The sequence below is a fragment of the Lepeophtheirus salmonis genome, chromosome 1, assembly GCF_016086655.4.
Source record: "Lepeophtheirus salmonis chromosome 1, UVic_Lsal_1.4, whole genome shotgun sequence".
Lineage (NCBI taxonomy): Eukaryota > Metazoa > Arthropoda > Copepoda > Siphonostomatoida > Caligidae > Lepeophtheirus > Lepeophtheirus salmonis.
Window position 1 is genome coordinate 17,567,007 of NC_052131.2, and position 16,807 is coordinate 17,583,813.

Consider the following 16,807-nt stretch of genomic DNA (forward strand, 5'->3'; position numbering starts at 1 on the left):
ATAAAAAATTTTTATAAATAAATTCATAAATTAAAGATTGATGAGCAATAGCTAATATGTTAATGTCCGGCGATATTATATATAAGATATCTATGCTTTTATAACAAATTATTATGATTTTTTAACATTACATTTAAACAGTTGTTTTTGCCTTTATGAGTTTTCTGAAAATTTACTTGAGCCCATCAACCATAGCTAAGCCTTTAGTGATTTGACTTAATATTGGAAAACCAAATACCCAACGAAGTAATAGTCTCAGACAAACTAGTTGCAAACCATCCAAAGCTACTACCCCGTTGTTGTGACCATTTAAGCAGTTGTTTTTGCCTTTACTGAGTTGTGTATCATAATTCTTGATATGTTTAGCTAAAATAGAATTATTTTATGGTTAATTTATTGAATACAAATAGTACAAAATTCAAGTTCCATTTCGATATTCGTAAATATACTGATAACTTGATCATCATTTGGTTATGACTCAAAAATATATGTATTTCAATATAGTACCAACATCCTCCATTAATTTAAGATGGTTCCTCGGGAAGGGATATGTTTACCCTTGTATTTCTCCATAAATTTTTTGAACGTAGATGATTAGCAATGAATAAGGTTATATTACATGCAATAAGCATCGTTGTGAGATCAAAGTTAAATGACTTGATGTATTCATCGTCAAATTGATTTTATAGATGAATATCCATACTCTTGTTATGAGATTGATAATGAGTGGCGTGTAATAGACAGGGGACTAAAGGCACATTTATATCGACAAATCCGTCTGTTTCTCATCCGGTAAGTATTTTCCAAATTCCTGGGCAGACAGAAGGCGACGTCATTTTGGGGATTTTATTCAGTTCTCTATCGACTATCACCATCTCATATTATATTAATATTGAATAATAAAGGCGGGAATGATAACGTTCATGATTGATAGAAGAAGATGTATATTATTTAATCAATGATGCCATAAGTAATTCTTCTTTTCTCCTCGCACGCTTTTCTATTCTTACCAAATTTATCACCCTTACTTATAAGATATCTCAATTATGATTTTTTTAACATTACAACTTATCTGAAAATTTACTACATATAGAAGCTTTCCTTCACCAAAACATAGCTTTACTTGGTACTATTTAATCAAACTCAAGAAAATGCCTTAATGTTAGTTATAATTTATTGTATGATACAAATAGTATAAAATATTAATTGTCAGAATATAAAACTTTGGTTACGAATATCAATATACAAGGTGGATATAACAAATTGTAAATAACATGTGTGTAAATTAAATGCAAACTATAATAATTTTTGCATGACGCTGTAGATTTTCATTCCTTACATGAGGACGTAAAACCATTCAGATAAAGCAAAATCTGTCACGACAATCTTAGTCTAAGGGAGAAATAGTCTTACATTTGGTCGAAATACTTATACTTCGTGAGGAAGTTACTTCGTGATAAGAGAGGCCACTATGAAAGAGTATGCAGTTCTCTAAAAGAAAACTCTATTTCGATCATCAACTATATACAAAATATTTGAACTGAATAAATTACCCATCGATGCATTGGATGTCCAGGAAAATTACTTCAAAAATATAATAGTGGTGCAATTGTATCTGTTGGTGGATCAAGAGTTCAAAGTAAATATCGATTCCAACTCAATTAAAAGAGTATCGTTTAGGATATATCTTTGACTTAAATTATTTATTTATTTACACATGAAGGAGGAGGGATTGTTGTATATTATTAATATATAACTTCCCTATAAATAACTTTATAAATGTATATTATATATATTATGTAAATTTATGCCAGACAAAATATATTATTAGTTAGAGAACATCAAACCCATCATTACAGGAAGTGTACTCATAACTTTTTTAGTGACCACTGACCATAAAGGATGAATAGATCACTTTGGCACGAAATCTAAAGAATGGAAATGAGGCAATAAAGTAACAAATTGTTAAAAAATACTGTTAATATTTACGAGTGGACAATTGAATTATAAATTCAAGGAGAAATTGGGATGATCCAGAAGATTTAAAAGGATGTTACACGACTCAAATAACAAAATGCTACGTCCAAATTGAATGATGAACCGTTTAATTCTTCTTCGTCTCCTTGAATCTTGTGTTTCTTGAATACTTTTAAGTTTGTGATGTGATGGGAGGTTTTGGAGTGGTGGATTACTTGTCATAAAGAACGAGATGGGTACGAGAAACAGCAAGAACGGCAAGATATACTTTTATTTTCCAAATCATAATTCCACACATCAGTACCCCCGTTATTAGAAACCCATGAAAAAAGGCAACGTTTTCTTCGGTATTATGATGATGCACGTGGGAGAGCAGTAAGGGAAAGTTGCATTGCTGATGATTAGTACAATACTGAGGAAAAGTTGTTTAGAAGATGCAAGGATACCAACGTGTTTTATTCCTTTTTTGATATAATCTCTTTCACCAATCAAATTCGTTCTTTTTCAACGATTCCAACAACCCTAAAGGTTGATAATTTTGGTAAGGATACAAAAGTGTGCGAAGAGAAGTGAAGAAAAAATTAGGGTATCATTGATTTAAATAATAAACATCTTCCTCTATCAAGAAGGTTATCTATTCTCGCCTTTATTATTCAATATTAATATCATATTAGATCCTGATAGTCGATAGAGAACTGAATAAAATGTCTAAAATAAGGTTGCCTTCTGTCTGGATTTCTGGAAATGGAGGCCCAGGAATTTGGAAATACTTACCGGCCGAGAAACAGATGGCTTGTCGGATTTTTTGATATAAATGTGTCTTTAGTCCCCCCGTCTATAATTGAACGCCACTCATTATCCTCATCTCATATTAAGAGCATGGATATTCATCTAAAAAATCAAGTTAATGATGGATACATCAAATCAGACTTTGACTTTGATCTCACAAAGATGTTCATTGCATTTAATGTACCCTTATCCATTACTAATCATCTTACGTTCAAAAAATTTATGGAGAAATACACGGGTAAACCCGTCCCTTCACAAGGAACCATCATTAAATTAATGGAGGATGTTGGTAAAGATGTCATCTCCAAAATCAAAGAAAAAGTGGAAGAGAAGGATATTTTTGTTGCTGTCGATGAGACAAAAGATAACCAGGAGCGATCAATCACTACTTTATTGATTGGACCTTTGGACGGTTATTTCTTGGGTTGTCGATACCTCAACAACGTGATATACATTAAAAGTGCCAATGCCAAGAACATCATACATTTTGTTGTCGAGAGTATTCAAGTTACTTTTGGAACCGATCTGAATGCTACTTGCCTGAAGGTATTTATTACATGAAATAAATGAAAGTAGGATTCTAAAAGCTGTTCCTACCAAAATTGGAAGAAGAGATGGATTTAATTCTAAAAAATTTTTTATTAGTATATTTATTACATAATTTTATGATTTTGACGTTTACTTTATTATTAATAATTAGTTAGATCTCATCAGTAGATATATTTATCCTGCGCCAAGGACTCCTGTAAGCAAAACTGGGCATGCACTAACATGAATTCAAATACGCGTGCAACATGGGCCCATTGAAAAAAAAACAATGCAGCGTGATTGTTAAGATAATAACTAATAACTATTAGTTACTTTGTCAAAACGTTCAAAATTTAATACTATATTTTAGATGAAGAACTCTACAAAGGCGATATATTTTGTTAAAATACCACAAGTATGCCCTATTGTAGTGCGCCGTGGATTACAGAATTTATTCTTGAGCTGAGGGGATGACACTTTTTTCATTTCCAAGGGACAAATTACTTGGAAGGCAATGCGTCCTAAAAGTGAAATGAAATCCTTGGAAACCACAATATAATTCTCGATTTTGCTTTAAACATTTTGAAGAAATAAGGAACTCCAACTCTCAAGCCACTCCAACATTGTTTAAATATCGGAAACCTAAAGTTCTAAGGCTCACCAAAACTCCAACAAATGCGTTTTCATTCGGGAGAAAAATGCTACTGCTAAAAAAATTTAATAATTAAGGAAATTTTAAGCAACTTTTTTATTGCGAATTTCAGGTAAAAAAATTGATCTCCACGATTTCAGGATCATACATACTTTACTCCTTATTTGGAACCTCCTACTTCCGAAAATAGAGAAATAGACCTATTGGAATTAATCTAATTTCCTCAACAATAGAAGATGAAACTTCTTATAATGATATATTTTTTTTTTGCATTAGTTACTTTATCGTTAGAAAATAATCATTGTATGTTGTATTATAGATATTTCTCCTGAGGTAAAACATCGTAAGGAAATAAATGCCAACATACAAATCCAATTTGGAGTCTATGAAGCAGAAATAAAGGAATTAAAGAAGAAGTTGAAGGAGAAAGATGTCAAAATTTAGGACGCAGAATCAAAGTTTAAGTCTTTAAAAATGCACTTCACTTCGGTATTTAATTCAAATCATATAAAAATTTTAAGTTGCAAGTCTTCACATTCCAAAATTAGCTTTTGGTCTAATAAAACCATTAAGAATTCACTTCAGTTAAGATTCGTTGAGGAACTATATGTTGTCAAATTAATCTATTGCACCAAGAACTGTTTGGATCAATTTGCAAAAATAGAGGCTTTATTCAAATCTTATGTAAATCAATTCAAAAAAATGAAAAAAATTGTAAATTCAATAACTGAAGTAGCGGTTCCATTAATTAAGTCGTCTATAAATGTCCTAAAATGATATAAAATTTTATTTTTTATTGTGTCTAAGTATATTAGTATAAGAGTGCACATATATTTACGAATGTAACCTATGACTATCAAAAAAATAGAATAGCTTCTTCTACTTTCGGAATACGAAGAATGTATATGCAAAATTAAGTAAGTTAAAGAAATGATTATTAAAGTAATTATTCCATTTTTTCATAATAATTAAGCTCAATAAAATTATTTTTTAGTATTCATTTATTGTACTAAGTTCTTTTGGGGGCATTTGATATCTGTCACAAGGGGGCTCTGAAATCTCGTGACCCAACTCTTCTTATAGGGCTCTGCCTTTAGTATGTCAAAAAAGGAATGGAAAAAATAGCAGCAGATTCCAGATATAATATATTATTCCCTGGCTTAATAAACCATCGACTGGACTTGATTGCACCCGAATAAATAAGGACTGATACAACACTACTTGAAAGCCTAATTCATTTTTTCTACTTTATAATACTGTGTCATTCGAGAAGGATTTGTTTTATTTTTTACAGACTTAGATACATGACTCATGATTCATGAGTGATTCGTTTCCTTTTACCGTAAGTTTCCCATATATAGAATATATCACTCAATCTCAATAAAATATTTCTATCCATCTTGACTTTTTCGTTAAGTTATTATGAAATATGAATATATTCATGTATCGGCTATTGCCTATTGCACGATAGTTCACAAGAGTGCTCTCTAATTCGCGCACACGAACGACTGAAAAATCAACAATTTAACTGTCTAACAAAAAAAGAACTGAATCATCAAAAGAACTGTCTATATACAACAATCCGTCTTCCTTCATGTGTGAATAAATAAATAATTTAAGTTAAATATATATTCTAAACGATACTCTTTTAATTGGGTTGGAATCGATATTTACTTTGAACACTTGATTTAGTGACAGATACAATTGCACCACACTCATATGTAGCTTTTATATTTTTGAAGTAATTTCCATGGACATTCAATAAATCGATGGGTGGTTTATTCAGTTCAAATTTTTGAATAGAGTTCATGATCGAAATAGAGTTTTCTTTTAGACACCTGCATACTCTTGCATGGTGGCCTCTCTTACCACATCTTGTGCATTCGACACTTTTTGCTAGACAAACTTTCCGATTCTTATGAAGAAATTGGAAATCTCACTGTCTTCACATTCTTTCTTGGGTCTTGTTCTACGATCTCCTACAGCTTTGACTTCTTCGATATATATTGAATCCACATGACTTTGTATTTGTGTTAACACCCCTTTGATACTAAATCATTTAGACTATTTTGATTATTCTTTGATGTTTTTACTATTCTCCATTAATATATACTTCACATATTTTATTTGCATCATCAAATAATCTTAATTGTTTTTCTTTGTACTTCCGGACTGCGGTCAATTTGTTAGACGTCATCCTTGAATGTTCTTTCAAATGGAAGTTATATACTTGTATCTCAGGTCTAGCGATGATGATATACTTTATAAGCACTACCGAATGCACGATCTAATGATGGGGTTGATGTTCTCCAATTATATTTGGTCTTAAGAGTAACAAGGAAATTGGGAGTGAGGCTTGAAGTATTCAAAATATATAATTGTCCATATTTGCAGTACAGCACGAATTCAAACTTATTAATGGAATTAATATTTGTGATAGAAGCTATATATAATAGTGATTCCTGCTTTATATGTACAAAAGTTTTTAGAGTTCCATTACTCAAACATTTTTTATAGAATGACATCATACTAACAAGGAAAGGGTTTACTTAAAGTAGGAGTTCACGATGAACGATTTTTGGGTGGATAATATATTTTTCGTACAATATATTTTGTCTTACATAATTTTACAGATTTATTTATAGTTATTTATACGGAAATTATATATTCATAATATACAAGACGTGGCTTAGTGTTGTGTATTGACGAGGTTGGGGAGACGCAAACTATTTAAACCAAGGAATCCAGGATGACCGAGAGAAATGAGGAGGGGAAAGACGTGGAGGAATAAAACAAAGGTTGCCTAATAGGAACAATTATGTTCTTATTAATACAATAGCCTACTCTGATACATACATAAAATACACGACTATTTATACTTAAAACGAGGTGAAAGACTGTACTTTACACATATATATACATACAAGAAAATAAGGGAAGTAAGAGAATAAGGGGGAAGGAAACACGAATACATTACACTTAGGATGATTTCTATTCTAGGGGCTCACACATTACCATTGCGTCATTGCATAATATGATACTCAACTTCTTCCTCACGAAGTATAGGTATTTCGACCAAATTTAAGAATATTTCTCCCTTAGAATTAGATTGTTGTGGCAGATTTTTCTTTATCTGAATGGTTTTACGTCCTCATGTAAGGTATGAACATCTACAGCCTCATGCAAAAATTATTACAGTTTGCATTTCATTCACACACATGCTATTTACGATTTGTTATATCCACCTTGTGTATTAATATTCGTTACCAAAGTTTTATAATAGGAAAATTAATATTTAATACTATTAATAAATAACTAACATTAAGACATTTTCTCGATAATTTTATTTTGATTAAATAGTACCAAGTAAAGCTATATTTTGGTGAAGGAAAGCTTCTATAAAACTTCAAAGGGACTACTAAGGCGACCACAAGATCTAAGTGAAGGACTCGAAGGTTGGACGAAATGGTTGCTGCCGTGAAAAAGTCTATCGAGGACAAGAGAGGCAAGGTCACCGTCAGCAGCCTCCGTAGAGAGTTCAACATCAGCAAAAGGACCATGGACCGTCTAGTTAAGAAAGATCTTGCCCTTAAGGTCTACAAGAGAATCCCTCGTCAAGCCCTCGAGCCTTGTGACAATTAAAAAACGCTTTGCAAGGTCAAAGATTCTTCTCAACAAGCTTAAGAAAAGGGCCTCACTCGCATGATTATTCGTCGTTTGGGCATTATAGGGGATGCTGTTGGGAGTCCAATACAAGTCCAAGGACCAGCTGAAGTGTACCCTCAAGAATGCCTGAGCCAACCTCGACGAGAGATTCATTGCCAAGTCATGCAGCAAGATCCGGTCCAGGCTGGAGTTGGTAGTGTAGAACATGGGCGGCCATATTGAATAAACATGTGTCTAAGACTCTCATCTTTCATGTTAAATAAATTAAATCGTCGACCACTTTAAAAATTACAGAATTATAACACTAATTTCAGAGTGTTCAGTTGTAGACGCTCACACATGTATTCATGTATCGCACGGTAGTTCATTCGCTTGATACTTTGAGTGCACTCTAATTCGCGCACATGAACGACTGAAAAATCAGTAAATTACCAACTGAACTGTCTAACAAAAAAAGAACGGAATCATCAAAAGAACGAATCATCAATGAGTGACATTTTAACTTTTATGTCAAGTTATTTGGTGAATTGTGGTGTACTATGGGATACTACAAGGGATCATTATGCTCAGAGAAGTGGTTGTGCAAGAATAAGATGCTGTTTTTTTTATAATCATTCAATAGTTTGCTTGTCCAAATATTACTACGCAACGATCTTACCACCAACCTTTTTACATAATAAGTTAAAATCACACTTTTTAGGGGCAGCCTCGACGCTATTCCATTTCTATTCAATACTGGATAATCCCTTATACTTCGAGAAATGCATTTTCAAGATATTATTATTATATATATATTTTTTTTTAGAAAAAATCTATAGAATAACATTAGGATGAGGGATTTAAAACCTCTCAACCTTATTTCATCTCTTCAAATTCATGTTCAGTGAGGACGTCTAATTTTGAACTAGTTAAAGGTAGACTTTAGAATATTATAATGCCTCTTCAGATGCAATTTTAGAAGTTTGTTCTTCTGTAGCAGAATCTTTATTATCAAGAACTTCAGACCTTCTAGTCTGGTGGGAAAGTTGACGGATTATTTATCTCAAACTTCATAAATTAATGAAAAAAATGCATTATTGCTACATTTTTTCTGTCGAAACGTGTCTTCAGCAAGATATGACAAATAATCTCTGAACGCGGAAATTGTTTAAGCCCAACTAAAGTCAGCCAGCTTGTATTAATAAATAATAATTTGGATTAAATGCTCTTCAATCCGAATGAATACCGTAATGTAATAATCAATGTTATACAATATTTTTTTATTTATATTATATATCTATTAAATAAATTTATATCTAATAGTTCACAATTTAATCTTAAAATTTTTTGCTTCATTGATTCAATACTTGTTTCTAAATATCAGTTTGAATCATTCCCATAAATGATAGAAAATTATTTTTATTGAAGGTGGGAGGGTATTTCAGAACTGATTCAAGGGAATCAGTTCACTAAAAAGTCACAATTCCCAACACTACTACTTTATGAATTGAACGCTGAACGGAACGCTAAACGCTAGAAAAAACAATTGAACGGCACGCGAAAAAAGCGGAACGCTTACATACTTCGTAACTTAAAGCATTAATAATGATAAATTAAACATAGTGGGAGGAAGGGAAAACACTTAGTACTCTTCTCTTTTTGTATATAGTTAAACAAACCGACACACAACAATCTTCTTCCAACCTTTCCTTCATAAAAAATTTAGAAAAAGAATGACAGTAGTTTATTAGTAAGTCAATGCTGTCATTCTTCCAGACTATTTGAAGGTTACGTATTACATAGAAGGGATATTCACAGCTTTATAAAGTTCAAATTCAGCATATCAAAGATAAGAACACACTCAAGGAGCAAGAATAACTAAATCAACAGCTGACCAAAAAGATAAACAACATATGGGAGTTGTTCATGTTGTATAGCTATAGGATGTATCAAAGTCAAACATATTTTAAAAACAGAAAGTTTGACTTTTAGTAGGACTTCATTGTAATGGATCCTTATATTAATCGTACAAAATATCCTACTATACATCATTGCTTTGCTAATTTTTTGTCTTGGAATAATGTAGACATCATTATTGAAAAGGATGTGTCATGGATAGCCGGAAACAATCAGTCTATGTATCCAATTTTGTATTAACGTTGTGATGATTTGGTGGAGATACACATGAGGTCACGTGAATTATAAATAAAGGAGAAGAAGAAAATAATTTGTACATATCGAGTAAGGAGTCTGTCACTTCGTAATTTTCTTACGTAGTTTTAGTATAGTGAACACGTCATTTCAGTGTTCCCTGAGTAATAACTAGTCAGTTTACTTTGTAAATAATTGATTGTTCATTGTTGATGTGCAGGGATTCAAATAATATTAATACTGGTATGTTAATCTCCAGGGCGTCCGTAGAGAGGGGGGTGACTGGAGGGGCTGTAGCCCCAAAATGTTTAAATTTTAAAAACTAAAAGCTATGGGGAAAAAATAGCCCCCCTCCCCCAGCCCCAAAAAAATCAATTTTTTAGTAAATAAAAAATATGTTAAGGTAACAATTACAAAAAGAGCGCGATCTTCAAATTCAATATTTTTTAAGCTTTGCTTTTTATGCGAGCGTGCGTTTGTAACTTAAATAGTAGTCATGAACTAAGTCTACTGTATTAATGTAATATTTTATTAAAAGCGTATTTGATATTTTATTTTTATTAAGTATCATTATTCAATATCTACAAGTGTTTAAGGACTATTCTGTAAGGAGTACTCAGTTTTCTATAAATATGTATGAATTGTATTTAGCATTAAATGACAATGTACATATCTTAAAATATGATACTTTCCTAGATAAATATGAAAATTGTGCGAAGGAAGCTGAGAAGTGTGATTTTACTCTGCACGAATAATGTGGGTTGGCTCGTCTTAGCCAAGATTTATATAATGCTCGTCATCATTTATAGCATTTACCTCATAGATCCTTTCGTCATCCGTAAAGAGATTGGAAAAACCTTTGTTAATAAGTAATCCTATATTATCAAATTTCACTCTATATGTTTATTTACAGGGAGACAGCAAAGGAAGGGCTGTAGGAGCTATAGCACCCAAAATTAAAGAATTTTTGTTTTTTGATAGACATTTTTTTCGTCATTCGGGCAAATTATGCAACAGAGCAGAAAATTTAATTTTTTTGTGAATTTTTAACAAAAAATAAAATATATGAAGTATAATTTTTGAAATCTTTTGTGAATTTTAGTATTTAAAATTTCCTTCTTGAATTTTTTTTCTAAAAAATTGAAATATCAATTTTTTTTCTAAAAAATTTAATTATTCAATTTATTTTTCTCCACAAAATTTAATTTTCTGTGAGTGTCTATGAATTTTGAACTCTTTTTCTAAAAAGTATAATTTTTAAAATTAAATAAAATCAAATTTTTGAAATTTTCTTCTCAAAAATTTAATTTTTGTAAATATTTGTGGATTTTTGAAATTTTTTTCAAAAAATTAATATTTAAAATTTCATGTTAGAATTTTCTTTCTAAAAAATTTAAATATCAAATTTTTGTTCTAAAAAATATAATTTTTCAATTTTGTTCTAAAAATATAATTTTTGTAATTTTTTCCACAAAAATTTAATTTTTGAAATTTTTTTTTCCCAAAAATTTAATATCAAATTTTAAAAAAAATCCAAAAACCAAGGTCCCTCGCAAATATAATCCTGCAGTCGCCCTGATTTATGTATATATTATGATATAGTATCTACCTACTTCTTTTTTTATTTGCAGAACTTCCGAAAAAACTCCTTTGATTTTGGTTTGGACACACTTACAAAAACAATATATAGACTGGTTCTACAATGTTCCTATTGATGAGAAAGAATACAGAGATCTCTTGAGTCTCAAACAAGAGATTTCTCCCCTCAATTGCCCATCCTCATGCTCCATAACTTTGAACCGAAATCTCATAGAGTCCTCAGATGCTGTGCTTATATCACTCTATGATATGAATATCTGTCTCTATCTCAACAAATTTATGGCAGATGTCGTTGACATTCTTACTTTTGGTACTCTTCATTCCTTTCTCTGCTGGTTTCCAAGCTCAAATTTTGGAGCAAATAAGGATGTTTTCCTCTTCTTTCATGAGCCACCAAATATTTTATTCTCTCATATGAATAAAAATTGGGCTTTGCAATATTTAGAAGTATTTATCATAAAAAAATTGCTCCCACCTACTTTTTTTAAATAACACTGACAACCTTTATTTTAGAATCGAGTTGACTATACAATTTCCTATCGAAGGGACTCAACTATCTTTACGCCCTACATATCTTCTCAGCTCAAATTCAAATCCCATCATAACTCATCTAATCCAAGTATAAAGAGTTTATCAGCGAAATCAAAGGTTCATGTTAAGATTGCATGGATGGTATCCAATTGCAACACTGCTAGTAAAAGAGAAGAATATGTAGCAATTTTGAGCAAATATGTCGAGGTTCTTGTCATCGGAAAATGTGGAGAGGACATTTGCTCTTTATTGGAGTACTCCGTTAATGATTGCATGGACCATCTTATTTCAGAAGGCTTTAATTTTTATTTATCTTTTGAAAACGAAATTTGTAGTGATTATTTGACTGAGAAATTTGATAAAACTCTTAGTCACGACATTGTGCCCATTGTTATGTCTGGTTCCTTGAATTCCATTCAAGACATACTTCCACCCAAATCCGGATACATTGATGTATCAGATTTTGAAAGTCCAGAGGATTTGAGTAATTATTTACTCTCCATGACGAAGGAGCAATGGATATCCTTTATGGAATGGAAGAGGAATGGGGCAAAATTGAGAGATAGTGATATTGGAAATAAGAGGATGTTTGGCTCTCATTCCAATTATGTTTGCAAACTTTGTCATTTTGTGTCACAAGAAACGGAGCTCAAAGCAGCTTACAGCATAAGGGATTCATTTATTACGTGGTGGAATGCACAAATATGTTTATACTCATGGAGAAATTTGATGTAGGCTTTAATTACTTTATTTAGTCTCATCTCATCTGTCTAAATTGGGATACAATTAATATGCACAAGTCATACTGAATCAATTGAAGTTTGATATCCATGATGCCTTCGATTTTATTCCAATATTGTTACGAAGTGACCTAATTTCTACCTTGTGAAGGTAGGTTCAATGATAGGATCAAAAAGTGACTTTAGGAACGTAACTCCTGAGAACTTAAAAACTCTGAGGAAAGAGTGAACTTTATATATACTGCCGAATGGTTTCAAAACAATATATTCTTCGATTTGATAAACAGTATGTTTAGACTGTATTGAAGTAATTGGAAACCATTTACTTCACTGTAATTCTTCTAAAACTACCAATTTTTCAATACAGGCACTAAAGAAATTTCAGAAATAATAAATTAAATTTATATAAGTATTTTAAAAATTTGCCATTACTATTAATTTTTTTCATTAATTTCATAGTCCCTTCATTTTTTTTCTTTTAATAGGGGAGGAATATTATGGGCATGAGCAAGCTACAAAAATATATTTTCTCCGAAAGGCTGTGAAAAAAATGGCAAATGCTCCGAAGAATTTTGACTGCGTTAGAAACATACGTAGTACGTACCAAGGATTAACCTTGCTACGTATGCGCATGTTATTTTTTTAAAAGTATTATTATTATTCAGGGAGTTGTATTATTTGCCATAAGATGGCGCTACTCTGCAGATTTGCTTACAAATGAATATAAATAAACAAGGAATTAGTTCTACTTATATCTGGCGTGAACCAAGGGTCAATAATCTAACTTCATGTAGGGGGAAGTGTATTTTTTTATGCTTAAAAATCAAATTGCAAAACCTCATTGACTTTGTACCATATTACACCCAAGTGCTACAATTAATATCTCTTCTCAAAGACTACATTTTGAACTGAAATAAAAATGTTGTTGATTAAAAAAACTTGCGTTGGGTAAGTGTTTCAATCTGGGAGTGCTACAGATATTATATTTTAAATTTTTCTACAAGTCAATTACAAAATAATTACTACAAATAAAGTTTAAATGAATCCTTTTATCCGTTTTTTTAAGAGTCATCTTTTTTCAAAAAGTATTATGATTACCATTTTTAATCAATATAGCAGTCCTCAGCGGCGATACAGCGCTCAAGGTGAGGTCAGAAGGCGGTGCAGGTTTTCCAAAGGTACTTGGCGGACATTGAGGGGCAGGCCTTGTCCACCACGACCATGAGGAAGTTCATGTTGGGGTGGAAAAATTTACAGGCCTTGGCCTAAATATGCCTCTAGATCCTGTAGTCCAGTGGGTTGAGTTCAGTACTCTGGGGTCCAAAAGTCCTTACCCCAGTCAGCAACGTTCTTGGGGAGATTCTTGCCTGGAAAGATTGGACAGCTTTGGCTGTGTGAAGGGGGGCCCGATCTGCTGGAATATGACGGATACCTCCCTTGACAATTTTTGGAGCCACAGGACTACCTGCTTCTTGAAGATATCGAGGTAATAATCAGCTTTAAGGCAATATCCAATGGGAAACAGATTGGTTTTATCTGTTTCCCATTGGATGCAACAAGGCCCATCATCATCACAGACGCGGTATACTTTGTAGCGGTCACTTACCTGGCGGAGTCATCCAAGGATAAGTCGGGAATATCATTTTTTTGGTTAAATATCGGATCCACCGTGAAAGTCTTCTCATCTGAACATACAACGATGTCGTCTGGATTTCGCTTCCTTGCGTTCAAGAGTTTTTTGGTCCGTCAAGCCTCTTGTCACGCTGTTTTTGCGACAATAAGGGCCTTTCAACTCGTCTGAGGGATTTGCCACCTACTTTTTTTTAATCCGGAGAGATGTGTTCGACCTTGCTACCCCGAGATCCTCTGCAATTGACTTGATTGTGGAGTTCGGGTTGGTGATCGCGGCCTCCTTGTAATTTGCCGGATCCACTTTTTGTTTTCTCCAACTTTCACTACGTCGCATAAGGTCTTGGCCAGCTTCCATGCAGTTTTAATGTTGTAGACGGTCTTGCGGTGACACTTGAGCTGTTCGGCGATCTTTTTGGTGAAGACGTGTGGGTTGAGGAGAGCAGATATCTATTCTCGTTGGGACTCCATCGTGAAAACGACTTGTACTAACCAGAGCCTTAGAATAGGAGAGTCTGGATATTCTATAGTTGAAACGTCAGTTGATTCAGAAAACATATCTCTAAAACCCTAGTATAAAAGAATAGAAGTTATTGTTTATTATAAGAATATTTTTTCGGTGTGAAAATGCCTGCTCGTGCTGCTTTTGGATGCCAGAATAAGCCTTTTCCAGGCACAGATATATAGTTTTTTTTGTTTTTTAAAAGATTTACACCAAAATAAGGCTTAGCTATGTGTTTTGAGGCTGAAGAGTGACAAATCTAAAGTTTTGCATGTTTTATGTTCTGCTAACTTCAAAGGTGAAGATATTTTTCATTGAATAAATCGTAAACGGAGGCATTTAATACCTGGTGCAATCCCCAGCAAATTTTTCTATTCTAATGCAGCAAAACCAAGAAAAACACTAAATTCTATAAAGTTACATTATCAATCGCTGTTTAGCTCAGATAAAACTTCTGTATCCACCTACAATTTTTCTAAAGTCGGAGAAGTGAGAGATACTTCATCTGAAAATAACACAGAACCGGGACGTTATATACTCCTTGAATACTCCTATGCCAATTCAACAGGTACTGTATTGACATCATATGATCCTATAAAATGTATGAATTGCTTATATAAATTTAATTTTTTATGTACGTATTACTAACACTGAATTTTATTTTTAATGGTTGAACTAGTTTCTGAAATGACAGCTACTCCAACTATTGAATTCAAACTAATTGAACTATTGTTCCACACAAACTGACGAATTCCAGCATAATTCAGGGGAGTATACCATATCGAATACTCATTCTTTAAGTAGGTTTTTTTTGGTCATAGCTATACTTATATATTACAGATATGAATGAGACAATTTATCGTATTTTTAATAATGACCAGCCAACTTATCTGTACAATAATACAAAAAATATCCTTCTTCCTTCATTTATTTATTATTTAATTTATGCAAATAAAATGAAAACCTCAATATATATATGGAAAAAAATATATATCGCTGACTGGTCTCCTTGCATTATAAAAAAAAACCAACCATTGCAGCTACGAATTGTTTGTGGTACCACAAGATACAAAATGCTACTTAAAGAAGGATTTCATTTACCAATTTTTAGGATATTGAGAAAATGGTTGAAAGTTTTAGACTTCAATCTAGTGATTTTGTCACAGTACATCTCTGGGAAAGATACTTAGGGTTATCAACTTGATGATTCCGTGTTTCTGACTCATCTGGAGGATATATCTCAACAGCTTCCTAAAAAGTGGAAGTTAACTATAAACAAAAAGTTTCCAGAACTCGAATACCTCGAATAAATGATTTTAACTCACTTGGGAAGTTATTACATTTGTAGAAATATCAAATCTTCAATGTTTAAAGTATTATACTAAGGACTATAATAATTGTTCTTCTTTAAATTTACTTTCTAAAGAAAACTATTTTTCGGATAACTCTTTAATTTATTGAAGTAATTCTTCAATTTCATTGTTTGAAAAAGCTACCTATATATTTGAAAGCTATAATCCAAGAATATGTAAGATGAATAATCCTATCTATGAGATTTCTTCGTGAATCCTGACAAATCTTTCCAATGAATTTATTACTTCTTGTCACACTGAAGCATTGGGTAAAATTAAAAAAAAAAAGTATAATTGTAAGCTACACTTTTAATTTGGAGATAAAAATATAAAATTTGAAGGTGCCTGAAATATATTTGTGGCAAGTAATGCAAGCACAAGCTAAAAAATGAGGCAAATTGTTTCCTAATTTGTAAATCCTCTGTTTATTTGTATATTATTTAAATATATTTAATTTTGTAAATAATTAAGTATTTGATTCAGTTTTACAATATTCATTTATATAAGCTTATGGTTTTACGTTATTAGTACATATTATTCTCTTTAGATGACGCGCGTGATGACCAGACTCTCCTTTTCTAAGGCACTGGTACTAACGTAATGGACAAAAAAACCAATAAAATATTAAGAATCCTCGGAATTTTTGGTAAAAAAGACATACAGTAATTATGCTATTATTATATAATGTAAAATTAATTCATGATATTCAGTA

General features: G+C 32.0%; 1 protein-coding gene across 5 annotated transcripts; it reads left to right on the plus strand.

The window, feature by feature from the left end:
- The first annotated feature begins 9,196 nt into the window (after positions 1–9,196).
- On the plus strand, positions 9,197–13,364 carry LOC121119400 (3-galactosyl-N-acetylglucosaminide 4-alpha-L-fucosyltransferase FUT3). Of its 5 annotated transcripts, XR_005864754.2 has the most exons (5): positions 9,197–9,832; positions 10,439–10,611; positions 11,374–11,788; positions 11,855–12,763; positions 13,098–13,364. XR_005864754.2 is itself a non-coding variant. In XM_040714062.2 (4 exons), the coding sequence occupies exons 2-4, from the start codon at positions 10,445–10,447 to the stop codon at positions 12,605–12,607; spliced, it is 1,335 nt and encodes a 444-aa protein (XP_040569996.1). In that variant the 5' UTR covers positions 9,197–9,832; positions 10,439–10,444; the 3' UTR covers positions 12,608–13,033. The 5 variants fall into 5 exon arrangements, 4 of the variants coding, with proteins under 4 accessions (XP_040569996.1, XP_040570003.1, XP_040570011.1 ...); XM_040714062.2 differs by lacking the exon at positions 13,098–13,364 and having other exon boundaries at positions 11,855–13,033; XM_040714069.2 differs by lacking the exons at positions 9,197–9,832; positions 13,098–13,364 and adding an exon at positions 9,873–9,985 and having other exon boundaries at positions 11,855–13,033.
- Positions 13,365–16,807: the final 3,443 nt, after the last annotated feature.

Bases quoted from the DNA above. Each gene is read 5' to 3' on its own strand.
- LOC121119400 (XM_040714062.2), top strand. From the start codon at position 10,445: ATGAAAATTGTGCGAAGGAAGCTGAGAAGTGTGATTTTACTCTGCACG. The intron at 10,612-11,373 runs GTAATCCTATAT...TTTTATTTGCAG, and splicing joins GGAAAAACCTTTGTTAATAA to AACTTCCGAAAAAACTCCTT. The intron at 11,789-11,854 runs GTATTTATCATA...CCTTTATTTTAG, and splicing joins GGGCTTTGCAATATTTAGAA to AATCGAGTTGACTATACAAT.